Here is a 21,964-nt window from a genome sequence, read left to right on the forward strand (position 1 = left end):
AGATAATAGCAACATTATTTTTAGATAGTCTTTGGAATATATATATATATATATACTTTTGTCTCTTTATCTTTCTTGTAATTTTCAATAGACATAAAAAAAATGAATAAGAAAATTTAATCTCTTTTCTCTGATATTCTCTCCCTCCTTCTCTGATACTTCTTATTGTTCTTGAACATTGAATGATCAAAAATTAACAATTTCAAAACCAATCGGTCATTAGCACAATCTTTAGACATTTAAAGCCCAAATCACCTTGTAGCGAGTAGATTCTATTTCATCAAACAACCAATAAAGTACAAAAATTAAAATAAATAGAAGTTTACATTTCTACATTTATCTATAAATTATAAGGTTGAGCATAATTTTATTAATTTTCAAATCTTCGTTAATCCATACAACAATATATTCATATTCAAGGAGTGCTAGACTCATCTTGAGACTATATATTATTTTTTTGTTTTGTAGTATTATTTAAGGACTATTGGAATATTGTAAATTATTAAGGATTATTTAAAAATTTTGAAAGTTTAGGTTGGTAATTGAAGTTATGGTTATATTATTCATTCGAATTTATTTCGTGTTCGATACTTTTAATAAGCTCCAACTTTAAGTGTTGAGTTAGTTTAGGTTAATGGCTAAAGTTAATATATTCTCCTAATTGGTCATAGACCTTCAACTGAATTAGGACTCTATATGTCCAGCTAGCAACATGTTTGAATTACTTGAAATTAGATGATTATATTGTGAGGTTGTCCAAGGTCACATTTAGTCATATAATAGCTGGATTCTAATTTAATTGTTCATGGGATAATCAATAACAAACTAATATTTGTTTTTATATCTTTCAAAATGATATAACAATATTTTTTTTTTCATAACAGTAAACAAAGGGTTTTGACTTTTTATACCAGCTTCTTTGTCTATTGTTAGTAACAGCGAACAAATATCTAAACAGCTTTGGCGTGGAGACGCTTATTTGAAGAATTAAAATTTTTCAAAACTTATTTTGAATTTTTTTTTGAAAATAGACACCCCATGATCGATGGATAACCAGCCCAGTCCAACGAACTAATCAGGCCTAGTTATAGTGAAAATTTCAACAAAATAAACTTTACAAATTCTTACTTGAAACCGTCTTTATAAAAGATGCGTCTCAAATAGGTCGGCCCATTATTAATAAAAAAATAACTACCAGAAAAACGCGCTGTGTAATCCTATTTGAAGTTGGTGTTATAACCTATTGAAGTTGGTATTATAACCTATTAGAGTTGGTATTATAACAGTTGGTATCTCCAAATAGGTTATAATACCAACTTTAATAGGTTATAACACCAACTCCAAATATCAATTTTAATAGGTTATAATACAACTTTAATGGGTTATAACACCAATTTCAATAGGTTATAACTAAACGTGCCACCAATTTTTAGATTTTTTTTTTTTGTTCGGCTTGGGTCTGAAGAGCCGTCTCTTATAAAGACAGTCTCCCAGGAGAGGCGCTTAATAAACTTATTTAGGAAAAAAATTCTCAAAATAAGCTTGAAAAAAACATAATTCCCAAAATAAACACTTCCAACCTAGACCTATGGCAAGGAGTATGTTCGCTGTTACTAACAGCGAACTAGGCATTGGTAAAAAAAAGTCAACGTTTTTGTTCGATAATAGTAACAACGAACAAAGATTCTGGTCTATAAAAGTTAAAATCTTAGTTTGTTGTTATTAACAACAAACAAAGACTTTGACTTTTATTAACCAATTAAAGTCTTTATTCGCTGTTAGTAACAGCGAATAAAGTCGACTTAATTACTAACAGCGAATAAAGTCGACTTAATTACAGCAGCTATATTCTTTCTTCCCCATTTACCCAAAACTTCAAACTCTAAACTAAAAATCTTCAAAACTCCCCTTCCAAATTCTTCCATTAAAAAGTTTCAAGCCTTTAATTATTCCCCCGCTCTTCCAATTCAACACTTTGGATTTCATTAAGGTAATAATTTCTTTGATTTATGTGTTTAAATTTGAAAATTATGGTTTGTTAAAATTTTCTAACTTTTATTCAAATGCTGGTTCTATATTTGCAAATCTCTACTTTATAATTGATTTTATTACTTATTTGTGTATTTTTCTTTATGTTTGGTTGTTGATGGTCAATGTATTTGTGAATGTTCTTTATACTTTATGTTTATGTTCAATAAACTTGATTTTGTCATGATCTTCATAATGTAGTACTTGATTGAAGTATTTTCAATTTCTTTTGTTATATGTACTTGTTTTCTTATGAATTTGATGATAATGTTGATTTTGTATGTATTCTTGTAGAAATGACATCATTTCGTGTGGCTATACTATGTTTTTAAAATGGTTCAATTCGATCAAATAGTAGGAATGTGAGTATGTTGGAGGTAGACATAAACGATGGTTCAATTCGATTACGTAGTAGCATGGGTCTTGTGTATCAGGTACTGACAGTGTGTCAGCTAGATACATTCATTTGATATCTTTTATGATTAACAATGTGATTAGAAACTGTGTTGCTCAAGACCCATCAATTAAGATCTCGAGGATACAGACATGTGTGTTAAGGTCTTCTATATATGCTTTGACATAGTCAAAGTGTAACACCCTCAGAATAGGTCGAACTTTTGAAACACCCTTTATGAAAAACATGAGCCAAAACCTACTCATGAGAGTGTTATCGTCACATTTATTTCTAATAAAATAAATGTAAGGCTTAACGACTAAGAAATAACTTAATAATTTTAAATGCAATAAAGGGTCTTACAACATAAGAGAAAAATGAAACGCAATCTATGTCTATAAAAAATTTAAATAACTAAAAAAAATTAAACTAAAAATACGACTCTAATAAAAGCTATATTTTTAAGTGATCCTCACTCCACGATGCCTGCGCAATCAATAACCTGCAACATGAGAATGCAAGAAAAACAAGGAAAAAAAAAACTCCCAAAATCAGAAAATTGAGTAGTTCCAACTCCATCTCGTAAAACGATTAAGTTTGAAAATAGTTTAAGAAAAATAAAATATAATTAAATTGAAAATAATTTTAGAAAATAATATATAGCTGAGTTTTAAAAAAATACAATTTGAGAAAACAATATATATAATATCACATAAATCAATTTATCAATTTGATATTTAATAATGACAAAAACATAATCAATTTTTAATTTGAGGGAACAAGAACGCCTGTAGGCCGAGGCTTTACCCCTATACCTACTTCATCAAGAGGTCGTCACCCCAAATAATTCAAGGCCAGCAGAGTAGTCTCATGTAACCCTAGTGTGCACACCCCTTCTACATGGATCACAACAAATAGAAGGAAGACCAAACATCGTATCAAGTATCAGAAATAATAATACCTGTCGACAGCTATACTAACCAAACAGGACAACCTGTTCATCACCCTTATACTTGAATCACAATAAATATAAGAGCTTCATTTCCCTCATGTTACACTTTACGTGATTTAATATATTTTAATAATTAGTCGCGAGCAAACAAACATATAATCAAACATACATTATACATTTTATTTTATGATCATAAGTTTTCCCAAGAAAAATATATCTCAAGAATATTCAATTGCAATATTAATATCATAATATATTTCTCCCAAATTCAATCGCATTTAAAATTATTATTAAAATAATAATACAACTCTCATCAAAATAATATTATAAATATTTCTCTTTCAACTAAATCGTATCAAATTTCGTTATCAAAATAATAATATAAATTTCATAAAAATAGTAATTATAAATTCAAGTTTGACAAAAATAATAGTAGATATAATTTGAGAATTTATAAAACATAATATCATACAAAATAATGTCATACAAAATCATGCATTCTATTTAAAGACATTAATTATCACTTAGCACATAATATTAACGGGATAGTCCTAATTAGATGGACATTGAAAATTACCTTGTCACGCGATCCTAGACAACGTACGCTCCTAATAATCTCTGTCTACGAATCCGCTGTCTACATGAGAAAATAATATATCTCAATTTAATACCCCGATTAACCCATCGAAATAAATAAATTAAAAGACTCTTTATATATATATATATATATATATATATATATATATATATATATATATATATATATATATATATATATATATATTATTTAAAAGGAGTAATTTTAAACACATAGCTAAAATATTAAGAGTAGTATAAACAATTTTTTTATAAAAAGAAAGAATAAAGATTAAAATTATAGGAATGACTTAAAAAATAAAAAGAAGATAGTATTTTGGTTTATAATGTAAAGGAATTAAAGAGTACAAAACTAAGAATCCGGTCAGCAAAATACCACGCATACAGCCGAATAAAAAGAGAAGCAACAGAAGAAGGGAGAGAAGGAAGAAAAAAAAGGTGACCGACCGATTTGGCTCTAGCGACCGAAGTCACACACCGGCGAGTACTCCAGTGGCTGCCGGGAATATAGTCAGAAATAATTTATTTATTTTTTTATCAAATACAAAATGTGTAATTTGGATTGAAATTGGTAGAACAATATTATAAAGAGATGAAATTACATACCTTTAATATTCTTTGATTAAATTTAACTAAGTAATTAGAAGATGGAGGAAGAGTTTGTAGGAGAAAAATGAAGTGTGAATAATAATGTGAATGAAATTAAGGGTAATTGGTTTAATTTATAATAGGTAAGTGAGGTTATTTTAAGATTAAGAGGGAGAACTGGGAAGTTATTTGTTAATGGGAAGTTATTATTTATTTATTTATTATTTATTTATTTATTTTTAAATTTCTGAAATTTATTTATTTATTTATTATTATTATTATTATTATTATTTTAAAAGAGAACGGGTGTTACATACACTCCCCCTTAAAACAAAAGTTTGTCCTCGAACTTAAAGTTAACTACTGAAGTTTTAAAAGAATATAGGACGATTTGATAGACTCGCATCACCCCCTATTTTAAAAGTTTCGTCCTCGAAACTCATCATACCTGTTCGAAAAGTTCCGGGTATCGCTTTCTCATGTCAACTTCGGTTTCCCATGTGGCTTCTTTGGTTTGTTGGTTCGTCCATAATATCTTGACCAGCTTAATTTTCTTGTTCCGGGTACATCTTGTTTTGGGTATACTCACTAATCATGGTAAAAGTAATAAATACAAACCCTAGGATGATCCTAGACATGACTAAGAATGAAATTGATGACAAATTCAAGATAAACAATAATTAAATTCCAAGAACACAACAATGAAATCAAAAAGCAATGAATGAAGAATAATAACAAGTTTTTATTGAAGAAAGATTAATGACAATAATTAAAAGTTCACTAAAGGAAGATTAAAACTAATACAAGGAATTAAAGACAAAGAAAATTAAATACTAAAGAAGACGTACAATGCTTGAAAGGAGATTAATGATGAACTTAATGAAAACTAAATTAAATGCCGAAAATTAAGAGTAAAACTAATGGAAAAAAGTAATTAAGTCTAAAGGAAGGAAGGGGAGAAAAAGAAGAAACCCTAATCAGACTTAACCCTAAAATCTAATTCAAAGATTAAAGGGATGAAAATCTCGTGTAGCAAAACAAAGACTCAAAGCTGAGTCGGCTGCACCAAAAAAACATGAACGTCGAGTCGGCGTTTTGTGCTAGAAAATCGCAGCAACTTCAAACGATCGTCATTTCTTGCTCGGTTGTCGAAATTGGACATATAATATACCGTTGGAAAGTTCTTGAAGTCTAGATTCCAATGTCGTAAACCTTTCATTAATACGATCTTCCTATCAAAATATGACCAAAAGAGTAGACATGTATTAAATTTCACCTCAAAACTTTTGCATTATAAACACTCTTCTACCCTTTTGCTCATTTTCTTTGTAAAACATCTTCAACCGAGCTAAATTCCCCTTAGTAAGCTCCGTCATCATTAAAACTAAGAATTATGCTTAAAACAATCAAAACCACTCAAAATCAACATGAATAACCAAAATGAGTAATATAGCATAAATCTTTAAAATATGCACGAATTTACTAGAAACGACCATCATTAAGAAGTATAAAATGATATAAATAAGTGCAAATAATTGCACTTATCACACCATGAGGTATCATTGCTTCATCACAGTATGCTCCTAACGCACCGATGATGACCCAATTTGTAAATTTTTTTCCATATTTAATAATTTAACCTAAAACTTTCATAATATAAAATTATTACTTACAAATGATTGCAGGCACAAGACGTGGCAAATGTGATTCCCTCCAGAAGGAGTTTGTGCGGGAGATTCCCTAGGGCATACTCCTTGAGACGCAGTTCTAACGCTTCATTTCCAAAGAAGGCGAGCCTCACCATTATCTGCATATATTACTACGGACGTGCAAATGTCGTCTCCTCCTCCAAACGTTCTTTTGGAGGAGATGAACATGACGTACCCCCATGAATGAGCGGGGTCTGCACAGGGTGTGGGACCGTTACATTATCAATCACCTGGCTTCCCTAATAGTCATACAACCCCATTTGCTATCGTAAGAGGCACAGTAAACCTTCACAGTTAGATAAGGTGGAGGAGGGCGATGAGCATTAGTTTTGTATATAGTTGTACATACATTTGTATATATTGAACCTTTGGAGAATATTGACATTTGCATATATTTTATTATATATGTATATATATTTAGGACAAATTACAAAAAACAACATATTCTATAGCACCTTTTACAAAAAACTACCTAATCAATTTTTTTTGTAAAAATTACCTTATATGATATATTTGTTTTCAAAAGACTACCACTTGACAGAATTTCAGTTGACCATCAAGTGGGGCATTGACTTTGCATGTGAGCGGGACATGACATATTCCTTTTTCTGAATTTGCTCCTTCTTTGGTTTCTTTTCCTTCTCTTTCTCTACATCCCTATTTTCTTCTCCTTCTTCCCCCCTCTCACCACTCCCTCCTCTTACTTCATGAATTTCATTTTTCTATAATTATCTTTCTCCAAATAAGAATTGTTCTAAAATCTTTATTTTTCTATCAAGAACAATCATCTCTGGCAAGAGGTACTTCAATTGAGGCAATTTGTTCTAAATTTCTTTTTGATCTAATCCTAAAAGATTCTTATTTCTGGGTATAATTATTTGTAAGATATTTAGTTTTTGGTCACCCATGATTGATTTTAGGTTTATGTTCATTATTTTGAGACTAATCAAACTAATTCAAAAACTTGAAGAACAACACAATTTATGCATCGAAATGTTATTGAAGGTAAAAGATTTCAATAGTCTACTGTTTTTACCTAACATTCAATTCAATTTGTTGGAAGAACCTGAAGAACAACACAATTTGTTGAAAAAAATTTCATTTCAATGGCTTCTTTACATATTCTTTAATCTTTATCATTTCAACATTCAATACCCAATCTTTTTTACAATTTCAACAAATTTTAAAGCAAAAATTGAATTTATCATGTTACTTCCCATACACAATACCCATCATCTTGGCATATATCTGGTTCATATATGGACTGGACTGATCATCAGCAGAGAAAACATGCACTTTATTCTTGAACTTAATCCAGCTATAACCAGGCTCCTTTTTTATGCCTTTGTCTCTCATTCCTTTCCTCAGTTGAGCCACATGTTGCCATTTTTCTTCGGCAGCAATGTTTCGCAGGCTTTTCCAAATTGCACGTAACTAGAAATTAATGCAATCCAAGAAATTTGATCTCTGATATTCATTTCTTTAAAACAACCTTAATGAATCTTTAATGATTTCACATCTTCCATACAAGGTAATTAGAGCATTAGAAACAGAAACAAATGATTGTAAACCATATACTAAAGCTTGTTTATGAAATTGGACACCCACTTCTAGACCATATACTAAACCAGAAACAAATTATTGTAAACCACGATTATATGTAGTTTCAAAAGAGGAAAGAATTAGGAGAAGACATAATTCAAATTGAGGAAAGAATTGGGGTTCTTAAGAATTTAAGGGGAAAGGGGAAAGAATTAGAAAGAAATCGTGTTTCAAAAGAATGTTGACTTAAGTAACTCAAGTGACCTTAGGTACTGGTCAAAATAAAATTTTAACGGTCAACGTACGAAAACCGTCAAGTGGTAGTCTTTTGCAAACATTTATGCCATTTAAGGTAGTTTTTTGCAAAAAAAATTAGATTAGGTAGTTTTTTTGAAAAAGGTGCTCAAATTAGGTAGTTTTTGTAATTTTTCCATATATTTATTATGTTTATTATATATTTATTATGAATAGAATTTGATTGCTTGGAGTTTTCAGCGTTGAATCATTCCGCCTTGAAACATGGCCTATAATGGGTTTGTTTATCTTAGAATAATGTATTTCAAATAAATCAAACAACATATCGAAATAATATAGGGAAAATGCTACCGAAAATTCGATGCAATTTCATTAATAATGTAACCACTTCGATAACAAATATCTAGTTTATTCATGAAATGAAACCATTATAACCTAGCATTGTTTTTAAAACTTTTTCATTATCCTTTCTATCTCTTCCTTTATACACGCCTTATTTACTACATCCTTTCTCAAGTTATATATCTCGTTTCTAAGCTCCTCCTTCTCTTTATCGAGCTTAATGTCTTTTTTCCATCGGGTGCTCTCTAGATCTACCCATCCAAAAGTAGGTACATCCCAATGCTTCACCATGGACAAGTGGATAAGCAACATATTGACGACCAGGATCAACGTCGCTCCAATCATGATCATATTCAGCTTCATGACTACAATGACAATGCTCTTCCATTGAATAAGGCTTTGACATATACTAATAAAATAACATAATAACATTAATTAAAAACATTCAATATGAACATAAGTTGTAAGAAAATACCTTTACTTAACTTCAAAATGGTTTTGTTTCTAGTTTAATTGAATTTGGATGTGATAAATTAAGCCATTTTGATGTGTATTTATAAAACTATTGTTTGCTGTTAGTAACAGCAAACAACGTAACGACTAGTTTGAAAAGTTACAACAACTAGTTTTTAAGTAAAAAGAAAAAAGTCAAAAAAAATAGTCACGAGTTTGTTTGGTTGTATCTGTTAGTAACAGCAAACAAACATCTTGATCTTTTTTACCAACATTGTTTTGTTCGCTTACTAACAACGAACAGTACCTAACCATAAGTTTGGACAGGGAAACGTTAATTTCGGAAAATAAGTTTTCCCCAATCTTATCTTGGGAATATTTTTTTATCCAAAACGTGTTTATTTTCTTCAAATTACGTGGTTTTCCAATGACAACTTAAGAGGAAAATTTAAAAAAAATAATTTTTTGTTAAAAAAAATTTTCAAAGTGAGCTTGGTAAACTTTTATTTCCCAAAATTAGCATCTCTTAGTCCAAACCTGAGGTATGGTTATGTTTTTTGTTACTAACAATAGATGATTAGTCAAACTGAGTAAAAAAAAAGTCACCCTAGCAATCGCCCATTGTTAGTAATAGTGGGCGATTGTTGGGCTGACTTTTTTGACTCAGCTTAAGTAATCACCCGCTATTAGTAACAATAGGCTATATACGAACAAAAGCTTAGACTAAGGTATATGGGAAAATAATTGCCAACTGTTACTAACAACGGGTCATTAACATCTAAGGCCAATGACAGTCAATTATGTCAAAAAAAATCAGCCCAAGTAATTAGCAATCGCCCCTTGTTACCCCTGTTAGTAATAACGGACCATTATTGCGTTTTAACTCCATTTTAATAACCGCCCACTGTAAGCAATAACAAACATTATCATATCATATGTTTGAACTAAAAAACACTTATTTTGGAAAATAAAATTTTATCAAACTTATTTTGCGATATTTTTTAGACAAAAATAAAGCTTATTTTGTTCATATTTTCACCTAGGAGCAACTTATAGCTTGTGGAACATAAAGCCCTCCACCAGACTCTATTTCTGCTCTCTCCTTTCCAAATCTTCATTCCTTCGTTCTCTCTCTTTCCCCGATCTAGCAGACAGCAGTAGCACACCCCACCCTTTTCTGCTCTCAAAAATGGCGAACAGCAATCTTCCTCGAAGGATTATCAAGGTACCCTCTTGCTCAATCTTTCATCTCTTTCCAATTTTGCGATCTCTTTTTCGACATCGTTTATTCAATTTTGTGATTTCCTCGATTTGTTTCGATGTTTTTGTGCGATCACTAATGGTTTTTCTGCTTTCGTTGTATGATTGGATTGATTGTTGAACAGGAAACACAACGTCTGCTTAGCGAGCCAGGTCTTCTCTTCCCTTTCATTCCTCCGATTTTTGTTTTTGAAGCAGTTTGATCCTAGCAGGAGTAGTGCTTTTTGAATTTATTTTACTTTTGATGTTTGGATTTTGTTCAGTTTTTGACTCAATTGTTTACTTGTGCCTGATTTTTAATGTAGCTCCTGGAATTAGCGCTTCTCCCTCAGAAGAGAATATGCGCTACTTCAATGTTATGATTCTTGGTCCTACTCAATCTCCTTATGAAGGTTCAAATCTGTAACCTTTTATCTTTTTTAACTTTGTTTTTACTCATTTTGTTCCATTCTGATCATATCTTTTTTGTTATATGTATGTGTATGAATTTTTTTTTTTTTTTGTGTTTTTCATGGTTCCATTCAATTTTCTGATATCTAATTTTGTACAATTGTTGGGTTTTTCGTGAATGAGATAAGGCAATAATTGTGGGTTGGTAAGGAGATTTGTAGTCGTCATCTTGTGGGAAATTTATTCTGATGGATGAGTATTTTTGCTTTTAATCTGCTTTGCATATCTCTATCTAGATCACGATATCGTAGATAGTTAGAAAGGGTTTTTGAGGGTTGAGAGTTTGTTTTAATTTTTCATTGGAATAATTGATCCTTACGGGTTGTGTATAGTGACTCTAATTCGGTGTTGTGTATCTATACATACATATGGAGAGCATTGGGGAATTTTATCTAATGAGTGAAATATTATTTTAGCATTTTATTGGTGATCTAGATACAGTGTATTCAATTTACCGAGTGTTGTTATGGAAGGTTTATCAATTACGGCCTTGGAGTGTAATTGCGTAATTCGAACTTTCTTACTCTTTCCTCAACTTAGCAAATTACGTACCAATTATTAACTTCAAGAATTATGTACTTCTGATTTGGATATCTTACCAAATCTCATCTTGCTGAAAAATAATTGTCGCGTTGGTCTAACTTGCAAAATCAAGAACTGACCTAGTTATCTATGTGTGAGTTGCAGTTGTCCCTTTCATGGATTCACCCCTCCTTTTGTCTTTCATTTTAGAGGGTTTCATTGTTTTTTCTCGAATGAGGGAGTGTGAGATCATTTTGATTGCCTTGTAGCTTTTCACCTAAAGGAGAGGGTTCCTACCAATTTTTTCTTAAATAAGTGCCAATCCCCCTCCATCCTTGTATTTCACTAGTTTATAAATTCTAGATGTCTTCTGTACCATTTTGTTTATTTAAATCTGTCTAAAACCAATTTTTTTCCGGCTTCTATAACTTTTATGGACTTCACCAGGATATATTCACTATGCCTTTCTGGGTAAAGTAATTCAAAGTGATATGCAGATCCATACTTGCAGTTGTGAATCTTTATTCTGACCTAGCAGTGTGGTAATTGTTTGATGGGCCACTGTTTGCATTATTCCTTTTGGCAATAATTGGTGTATTGTTTATCCCTGTCAATGCATGTTGTCCATTCGTTCTTACAGGTTAATTGATTTTTTCAAATTTTTACTAATGTATAGGGGGGGTCTTCAAGTTGGAGTTGTTTCTTCCAGAAGAGTATCCAATGGCACCTCCAAAGGTATTGTGCATTTATTTATTTTTTTTTGGTATGAAATTGAACTTGGATTACAATTCTAGTGGTGGCTGCTTATCGTTTGTTGACCAACCCTGAGAAGCTTGACTGTTAGTAGTCTAAAATTTGGTTATCATGTTTTCAAGAAGGAAAATGATGTTTCTAAATTCTCTTATGTAGGAGCCATTATCGTTCCACACTATTTAGCTGTCTTTAGTTAGAATTTCTGCCCTCTTCTGTATTCTTCTTATTTTTCCATTGCTTGAGTTGTAAGTGGTGATCCTCATTTGGAGCTTATGCTTAATATTTTTTGTTTTTTGTTTGGAAGTTAAAGGTGATGCCTAGATGGAATCTAGGTCGTCAATATTATTATTTTGGCCTTTCATTTTCATGGATTACGTGACCATACTTTTTGGGATGAAGGCTTTGGCATTATTATTTTTTTATGGGAAAAAGTGTAGTATTCTCTTTTTAACTGTGGAACCTGAAAATTTATGTTGAGGCAGCAACCATGTTGCATTGGGGGGAGATGTCATTGTAAATTGCCAGGGTTTTCAAAATCTGATCTTTTTTATTATATGTGATTCCTAAGCTAGATAGAGGCTACTCTATCTCGGAAGCACTACATGCTTTGGTAAAAGACAATGGTTTGTGAGTGATTCATTTGGATAGTTTGAACAATGAGGTGGAAATGTGCAGAATTAAGTTTTTCTTTTGTTGCAAGTTGCAACTACTTTTCTATGACTATCTTCAAATTTTCTTTAATTGAACTTTGTTTTGGTAAATGGCATTGAATTGACTAGATGTTGTAAATATAATCTACAATTGTATGGACTTGAGTCATTAGCAAAAATGTACTCCTTCCATTTACATATAAAGTCCTGTTTTCTTTTTTAAAGTCAATGTTGGAAAACTGTGACTATTAATTCTTATTTGCCTACAAGAAAATAGTTAATATATGATAACTTGTTAGTTTAGTTATTTTTAATGAATCAACATCTATAATTTTTATGAATGCATAACTAAAGATAAAAAAATGATAAAGTGGTCCAAATTTGGCATTGAAGACCGTGAAAAAGAAATGATCAACGTCGTTTGTCGATGGAGGGAGCATCGATTCTCTATCCAAAAAGGGAAGAATAGAATCGGACCTTTTAAGAGAGTGAGAATTCAACATACATTATATATGTTGGATTCTCACCGTATCAAAAGTTTTGGTTCCAATTCTTCCCAAATCTGGATAGAGTGTCTTTAGGCAAAGGTGTGGTCCTAATTCTAACTAATATTAGATTAAAAAGGAAAAAAACTTGCCTGACCCTACTTATCTATACTAGCTGAACTAGAAATCAAAACTTGACAGCTGTCAAAAGAATCTAGCAAATCAAGACTTAAATTAAAAGCCTAGAGCACCTCTGAACAATTGGTTTTCCTAATCACTTGTCACTATATTGCATATTATGTTGTTGCTTTGATCACGAATTATTCATGCCTTCTTATTGGTTCTGACTTCCGAAAGCACCATTTCATCTTTGAATGCTCATGGTTCACCAATCACCTGTTTATACCTTTTGGCTTCACAGAAGCTTTATGTAATCTCTCACATGTATTGAAGTTTTTATTTTTAGTGATGGCTCTTTTCCAAGGAAATAATACATTGGTGCTCATTCATAAATATGATAAAGAATAGGAACCTGTGGTATTGAAAGTTGGGTAGAAAAGATGTTGAAACACTCTAAGGCAATCATGTTCTGCATGAATATTCATCCCATGTACTCTGTCCGAACCCACTTCAGCAAAAAGAAGTAATAACATAACTCTATTCAGTATTAATATTTTTGCTTGATTACACAACAAGCAAAGTCTTAATCCCAACAAATTGGGCTTGAGCTTGATGTCTCAGAGAATTGGAAGGTGACATAAAATTGGACAAGACATTGTACATGTAATCTTAACTTCATGTCTGTCTTTTGTCTTTGTTATCTTTATAAATCTTCTGTGCACTGTATGGGTTTAGACATCATTTACTAGGCTGTATTTTTCTGCTGTACTTTATTTTCTCCTCTTAGTTAGCATCATCTAAACGTTTATTTGGGCAATTATATGGACATCAAATTGGGTGTGCCTATTCTTTTATAAATGTGATTATGTTGATGCCCATATTTTTGTTCTCCTTGTGTTTGGTTTGTCCTTCTATTTGACTTTAATGTGGTTTTAAGCTATCTTAAAATAAAAGCTGTGTTCTAGATTTTTTTTCTCTCTAGCTAATATATAGTTCTTTTTTAAAGGTTTCTACTAAACTAATTGCTTAGTTTTACATTTATGGAAATTAAATTAATATTCTCATGATCTATGTTCTCTTGGATCAGGTCCGCTTCTTGACTAAGATATATCATCCGAATATTGATAAGGTGTGAAGCTACTTTCTTGATCCTAAGGCCTGTGTTCTTTGATTGATTTCTCCAAGTTAATATGAGACTTTGTTTGTGCAGCTTGGAAGGATATGCTTAGACATCCTTAAAGATAAATGGAGTCCAGCCCTGCAGATCCGAACAGTACTACTGAGGTAAGTCGTGACTTGTTGATACATCTGAATGTGATGATTGAATGTATTCAAGGTATAAAAATGCAGCCAGCTATTGGTTATATATATATATATATATATATATATATATATATATATTATCATGCTGAACCTTATTTGATTCGTCTTAGCATATATGTTAAATATTAGCCTTTTATAATATCTGAATAATGATAATTGAATATTGCGATTCGATTGTGAGTTTTTTTGTGGGGAGCGAGTGAAGTTGCGCATCATCGTCAAATTTATTGATATTTGACATTTAATACTGAAAGCTGGGTGCAAAACTGAGATAATAGCACACACCAACTCCAACCATGTATGATGATCTGGATCTGTACACGGATGTACAACCAAACTTCATAATAAAACACGAAATGGTTCAAACTCGAATTTCTGATTCTATTGCTGAATGTCTTAAAAAGCCTTATGCATAATATACTAAATGTTGTAGTTGCTTAATTTAATTATTTTACCCTTCAGAGTCAATGACAGTGAAATTTATTTCTTATCAGTATCCAGGCTCTTTTGAGTGCTCCCAACCCAGATGATCCACTTTCGGAGAACGTTGCAAAGCACTGGAAGAGTAATGAAGCTGAAGCAGTGGAAACAGGTTTGCAATAGCGCTTTACTCTTTAATACACTTGCCAATCTGCCCAAAGTTTTAAAAGGAATTTTTTGTTGGGTTCAATTATTGGTCATATGACCCTAAATAAAGGATTTGTAGCTTAGAAATGATATTTAGGTGCTAAAGGAGTGCTAAAACTACCAAGCTTCAGAGTCTCCAAGTTTAATTGTCATTAATATTTGTTAAAAATATAACACTTACACTGATGCGTATACATCTATAAATTTTATTGTGAATGTACATGATCGAATGCCGACTAATACGTGTACTGGACAACTGTGATGTTGCAGCAAAGGAATGGACGCGCTTATATGCGACAGGTGCTTGACAAAGAGCATATACAACAATTGCATTTCTGCATTGTACCTTAAAACCAAATTACAGTTGCTAGTTTCTTTATGGAAATGAAAAGAGTCATGTTTTGACAATTCATCTCATGACTTGAAGGCCTCCAATTGCTGGTTGTAGATGATTTTCATAACAAAACTGATTCAGTTATGTACTGTATTCTGAATTTGTAATGCTTATTATATTTCTGTATGCTCTTTCAAAATTCTCTACCCCAACCCCATTTTCTTGTTTTTCCTTTGTGCTTTAGATTTTGTTGTGCTCAGCAGCATTTTCTGGTGATGTATTTTGATTTCTGAATCATTCCCCTCTTATTTTGATAATGATTAATATTTCTTACTGAGCTATTTTTTTGAATCCTTGGAGGAAGGAATTATAATTTGCAGATCTGCTGACCGTCCTGGTTAATTATCTGGAATTGTGGTTAAATCAACAGTTTAAGTATTCATGCCGATATAATGAGTCGAGTCTGAAATAATAATGTTGCATATGAATATGGGTTCAGAATGTAAAGGACAATGTAGGAAGTTTAAGCGATAATACCCACTCCAAGATCAATATAAGCAAGATAATCAACCAAAATTATGATGAAATCCTAATTTACTTCAATCACCAAATTTAAACAACAATAAGCATATATAAAAATAACCAACAATATACCAATAACAACCAACAATGAAAAACCGTTCGGCATGAGGGATGTAAACCACGGGACTTAAGAGGGTCTGCCAAATTCTAGAGTACAACCACAATATCAAATTAAGAGAGATACAACGAAAGCGAAAATTAAAGAAGATTTCACCCAAAATGTGCAACTACTGTCCAACTTCAATTTTCAAAACACCGTACCACCAAATATGTTCACCACTGTCAATTCTAAATATGTTCACCACTATCCAAATTGACATCCGCATGTGTTCCATTAACATACTCAGAAATAATTAAGAAATATTTTCTCTACTTATAACCATTAATTTTGGGTGACAAAAATTTACTTAGGGTCTTTGAAATAGGGTCTTGAAATCAATAAATTAAAAGGGATATTTAATTTAATTTGATGGAATGAATTTCTTTTAATTTGTCAAAAAATTATGGATTCATGATAATCATGATTTTCTCACACTTAAAATTATTTCATTTATGAATGACAAATTATTCGACAATAACACGTTCTTTAATTTTGGTTTATTTTCGATTCTCTTAAAGGAAAACGTAATGAAAATAACTTTCTTGATTGGTGAAAGTATTTGAGAAATTTTCGCAACCATGACGGAAATTGAATGTTCTTGAAACTTCAATTTCATATGAACCACACTTAATGCCTTTGTTGATGAACAAGTAGCTTATGAAGCCGCCACTAAAAGATCATTAGATGTTATTTATATTTGATGTTGACATTTATGATCCCCAAATTGCAAAAATAATTCATGAATATGAAAGATTTTTAAATCTTCGCTCATCTTTAAGCTATGTTTTTGAAACACACTAAGAATAAAAATTATGAGACCTTCAATGAGTTATTTGATATGCTTAAAATTAGCGGGTAGATAATTCCCTCTAAACCAAAGAAACAAGTTCTTATGGTTTGATTAAATACAGGTTTTGATATAGGGGAGATAAATAATTTTTAAGTTTTATTTTCTCTATCTATGATTTTTACCCATGTACTAATTTTGCGTGAATCAAAAAAAGAGAGAAAAAGTGATAAAAAAATATAGTTTTTCTATAAGTGTAATGCGTGGATGAAAAATTAAAGAAAATATATAATCATAATCAAAACCAAAAAAAACATAATTTATAAGACAGATTTAAAGAAAAAAAATACAAATTCTATGAGATTGAAGTAGTAGTACAGTATTATAATTTATAAGTGGGAACGTGGGGTCATGTACAAAAGATCTAATGGGCAAACAATATTAAACAAACCAAAAAAGCATATGAAGCAAAGTTGGATACAATGGCACACTAATATACTAATAGGAGTATAAGGAACTTATCACACTCTACCACTTTTAAAAGTAACACCATTTGCTTCATAATCAAATTCTATGTAATAAAGAATGTAGCAAAAGAATAATAAGTATTGTCTCCATAAACACGTCTAAATTTAGATATATTATAATAAATAACACAATCAAATTATATGGTACGAAATCTTTAAGTTTTAATACTAAAACACACAAATAAAAACTACATGGAAAATCAAAAATAAAAATTTAAAAAATAATAAATATTCTAAAATTGCATGTTTTTTCCATGATCTATTGATTATATGACGTATGATATAGAAATAAGTATCAAAAATGTTATAACAACCAATATTTCCAACTTCTTTAATAACAAAAACAAGGTACTCCTATTACAATCATATCATGTGAAATAGTGTGCCGCTAATATAAACTAAGAAAATCACATGACAAATGATCAAGCTGAAATCTTCCGTATAGCAAACTAACTGTTGTTGCTTCTAGCCTATACCACCATAGAACCCTGACTAATTAAAATTAAGAATACCGACTAAGATTTTGATTACTCCAAAGCTAGAGAAAGTATGAAATCTGTATACCTCTGAATACATCCAAAATTGAACATCCTTCCATTGCGATTTGAAGCTAAGAAGCCTCTGCACAAGCTTATGCAATCGAAGAAGAACCAGAACTAGTACTGTTGCTCGCACCGCTAGCAGAACTAGTACTCATCAACGAAGCTAACTTAGGCCTCTTAGGTACCCTAACGGATACGTCATTCTTTTTTGGACCACACTTAAACGATGCTATATTACTCCTTTTTGTTACTTTTTGAGAGCTAGGTGTTGTGGCTTTAGTGGAAGTAGGATTGGGAAGACGACCGTAGTTCTCTACTTTGATATCAGTTATTGAATTGATTAAAGTCTCAGGCCAGTTTAGAGCTTTGAGATCTTTCATTGTGTCGTTCAATGTCATGTTTGATGCTGAAATTTCTTCATTTAAAGTTGATCGTACTGGATTCATCAGTTCCAATTCTCTCACTGCATCCTTTGTTTCCTGTAAAAATTTGGTCAGTAAATCATGGAGAGATATGATGAAGGAGAAGATGAGGATGAGGTGAGATTCAAACCTTTTTTGGACCGAGTTTTTTGAAACCGTGAATTTTAACTATCTGTATCAATGAGAAAAACAGTTAAATTCACAAAATATGACAAAGTTTTTGAAAATTTTCAAATGGAACAATTGTTATTATATTGCTGTAGCTTATTGTTATACAACAAATTTCAGTTCCATTTCTAAACCAATGGAGATTCGCGAATGGATGACAAAATCAGATTAATGTTAGATTGTTGATATCAATGTTCTAGTTTAGAAATTTTAGAACTAGCGAAAATTTATCGACGACTCTTTCACGTAATGCTAAAATGGATCAAATCAGAACAATCAGCATACATTTAATTTTTTAAAATTCATTTACGTTTCAAGTACAAAAAGCTGGCTGTAGATTCTCACAACACAACATTTTCTTTATTTCGAGTTATCACTCCCGACAGCTCCGATTAACAAAAACAGAAGAGGACTTTGAACATTCTTTTACCGATATCAGTAAAATTGAAGTTGAAGTTTGAATCAACAATTAGAACAATGCGAAATTACATTACAAGATTATAATTTAAACAAAATAGTGAAAAACTTTACATATATAATTCACGTAATAGTAGAAATCAAATCAACGAAAGAGTGAAAGATACAGAGAAGATCATACTTTATTGAGATGATCAGCAGTGATGTTGGAAAAATCACGAGATTGAAGGAGATCTAGATAGTTTTCGAGATAGAACATCTTTTTCTTCGACGCTGGGATCTCCATTTTTTTCATCTTTCTCACTCTTAATTTGTTTTTCTCTCTCTTCTACAACTGATTGTGGTTAGAATTTAAAAGTTCTGGAGGTGAAGCTTCGCTGGCTATGGCTGTATTTATAAGCGCAATTTGATTTGAATTCTAGTTTTGTCATTATTTTCCCGGGCATTCTATTTCTCCCTCTCAAGTTAAAAACTAACGACTACTCCTTAAACCCATTAAATTTGCCCCAAATAAAAACTGAGTCTAACTTAGTTAAAGTGTCCATAATATGCGTAATTCAGGGCAAGATAAGAAGAAAAGGAAATTGGTATTATAGTAATAGATGAATGATTAGCTAGAAATGTGTTAGAAGTGTGTAGAATAAATGATCGTAAATACTAAAACTTGTGTATAAAGGAGAAATATTAAGAGAAAAATAATTGTGATGAGTGAGTTTGCACAATGCACCATTTAGAGGGAGAGCAAATTCCACATATGATAGCAAGCTAGCAACCCAACACAAGCATTCAAACGTCAAGAGTTATCTTAACTATTTCATACTTTCTCACGTTTTTATTAGTTCGTTTTTATTAGTTGCTATAGATAGTAACATAAAATTTTGTGAGGAGAAAATATCACTATCTGTAGCAACTAATAAAAATAGCAGAGAAATTCGTAAAACGTACAAATTTATTATTATGAAATATATAAATGTATAACTTTTAAAAAATAATACAAATATATATTATCGTGATTAAATTTATTAAAGACATGATTTTAAAAACAAAAATTAAATACTGATTTTTTACAAAGTTCTCAATTGAATATATCACTTATTTATTCAATTAAACATATCAAATTCTATGTGAGGTATATAATATTGTTATGATAAATTATATAAATACTTTACCTAATTTAATTCCAATTTTTTAAAAAAAACAATCTAAATTAAGTAAATATTATCATGTAATTAACTATTATCTACTAAAATAATTTCATTTGTCAATGCTCCTTAAAAAATGACGTTTATTAGTTTCTAATTTTTTTTATTAGTATATATGATTTACGGTAATCCTTGGCGTTTGCTTCGATTATTTTAAAGGAGCAACTAAAGTCCAAAACAAGAGATTTGATATATTTGCTATTTGATTGATTGGGGCATTATTGTCAACAATTTTAAATTTGGCATATTTAAATTTTTTTATCATATGTTTTTATTCAACTTAGTTTGTTATACTCTATATACTAGTATGTGGCATTGAATTTGTATCAATTGCAAATAGAGTGTTTTTCGAGGGAATGTAGGAATTTAAAAATAAATAAAGAGAAATATTGAATTATCGGAATGATTTAAAGAAGATTTGAAATGTATTAATATTTAAATGAAATTAAAAAAAATGTGATATGACACATTTTCAAACAAGAAAATAATGCAAAATGAATAGAGTAACCCAAAATAACAAAATAGACAAATAGAGTGAAACAGAGAGATAGTAGGCCATTAATTACCGTGATAATAGTGGATTATACTATCTATTTATTTGTGTACAATTTTTATTTGGAATCATCACTTTAACTTACTAGTATTTACTCTTTTCATCACTTGAAGTTTACACTATGTAATTTGAAAATTTTTTACTTAATTTAAGTTACATAATGCAAATTTAAAGGGGCTGAAAAAATACTTTTGATGTGATGCCAAGTGCCCATAAAACTATTCTTTCAAATTTCATGTAAGAATTTATACGGTATTTCATTTCATTTTATATTCTTATTGTCTTATTTACTCTTATATTTTATTTCTTCTCATGACTCATGAATTTGCCAACATTTCTATTTTAGTTTTTTTCTGTTTACTTTGCAATATTTCTATTTTGATTATCCTCACCAATTTTTATAATTCTTAGTTACACCTTATTTATTTATTCTCACAATTAATTATATCCACACAATCAATAACTCCACAACTTCCTTAATTTTTTGCTATATTTATGTATCAGTGAAACACAATCTCATGAGCCATGAGTCATGTTCACCCAATATGACTAATAGTGAGAGAAATTATTCTTCAAGAATAAGCAGTTGACAGTGAAATTTGTAATCCTGTTTGCTGACGAAAAGGATCCAGATGCTCGCTGGTAATACTACCACATTGCTAATTGCTAAGCATCAACAACCATATCATTACTAATGCCAAATCGATAAGCAACAGAAATCCGAATCCGATTCTTCAAAACCACCATTGTAAATTATAAATCTCACAGCAAATTTCAAAGATTTATAAACATGTATCGGTTAACGATACATTAAACAACATGCACTGCTTTCTCAATCCCTTTGAAAATGCAATGGGCATAGAAAAGGTGGGATCAGTTAAAATGTAGATAATATTAAAGGAGAAAAAAAAATTCCACATGGTGACCTTGAATTTTTTACTTTTTAATAAATATTTTTTAAAATCCACGTGATGATATTAAGCTTTCAAGTTTTTCACGTGGCAGATAAAATGTTAAGTTTTTGATTAAATACTTATTATGACTGGATTTTAAAACATATGGTCAATTAAGGTGATCACCATGTTTGTTTTTTTAAAAATATGTCATTATGTTGGTAAAAATAACGTAAAGTTAACAAAAACGCTTTTCTTTTGTTTATCACATGTAAAAAACTCGAAAGTTCAGCGTTACCACTTACCACATGAAATTTCTAAAAAAAATGTAAATTAGAATTTAGACTTGAAGAAAGTGATAGAAATATTTCTATGAAAGGAAGTTGT

General features: G+C 30.6%; 2 protein-coding genes across 2 annotated transcripts; one reads left to right on the forward strand and one right to left on the reverse strand.

The window, feature by feature from the left end:
- The first annotated feature begins 9,696 nt into the window (after positions 1-9,696).
- LOC130821622 (ubiquitin-conjugating enzyme E2 36) lies at positions 9,697-15,735 on the forward strand. Its single transcript, XM_057687412.1, has 8 exons — positions 9,697-10,085; positions 10,246-10,273; positions 10,426-10,512; positions 11,769-11,827; positions 14,188-14,229; positions 14,311-14,384; positions 14,918-15,015; positions 15,321-15,735. Exons 1-8 carry the CDS (start codon positions 10,050-10,052, stop codon positions 15,356-15,358), a joined length of 462 nt encoding a protein of 153 aa, XP_057543395.1. The 5' UTR covers positions 9,697-10,049; the 3' UTR covers positions 15,359-15,735.
- A 1,960-nt stretch (positions 15,736-17,695) lies between these two features.
- Positions 17,696-19,473, reverse strand: LOC130821815 (uncharacterized). Its single transcript, XM_057687606.1, has 3 exons — positions 19,111-19,473; positions 18,475-18,516; positions 17,696-18,401 (listed from the first exon to the last, which is right to left on the reverse strand). The coding sequence occupies exons 1-3, from the start codon at positions 19,222-19,224 to the stop codon at positions 18,012-18,014; spliced, it is 546 nt and encodes a 181-aa protein (XP_057543589.1). The 5' UTR covers positions 19,225-19,473; the 3' UTR covers positions 17,696-18,011.
- Between the last annotated feature and the right edge of the window lie 2,491 nt (positions 19,474-21,964).

Source organism: Amaranthus tricolor, chromosome 1, assembly GCF_026212465.1.
Source record: "Amaranthus tricolor cultivar Red isolate AtriRed21 chromosome 1, ASM2621246v1, whole genome shotgun sequence".
NCBI lineage: Eukaryota > Viridiplantae > Streptophyta > Magnoliopsida > Caryophyllales > Amaranthaceae > Amaranthus > Amaranthus tricolor.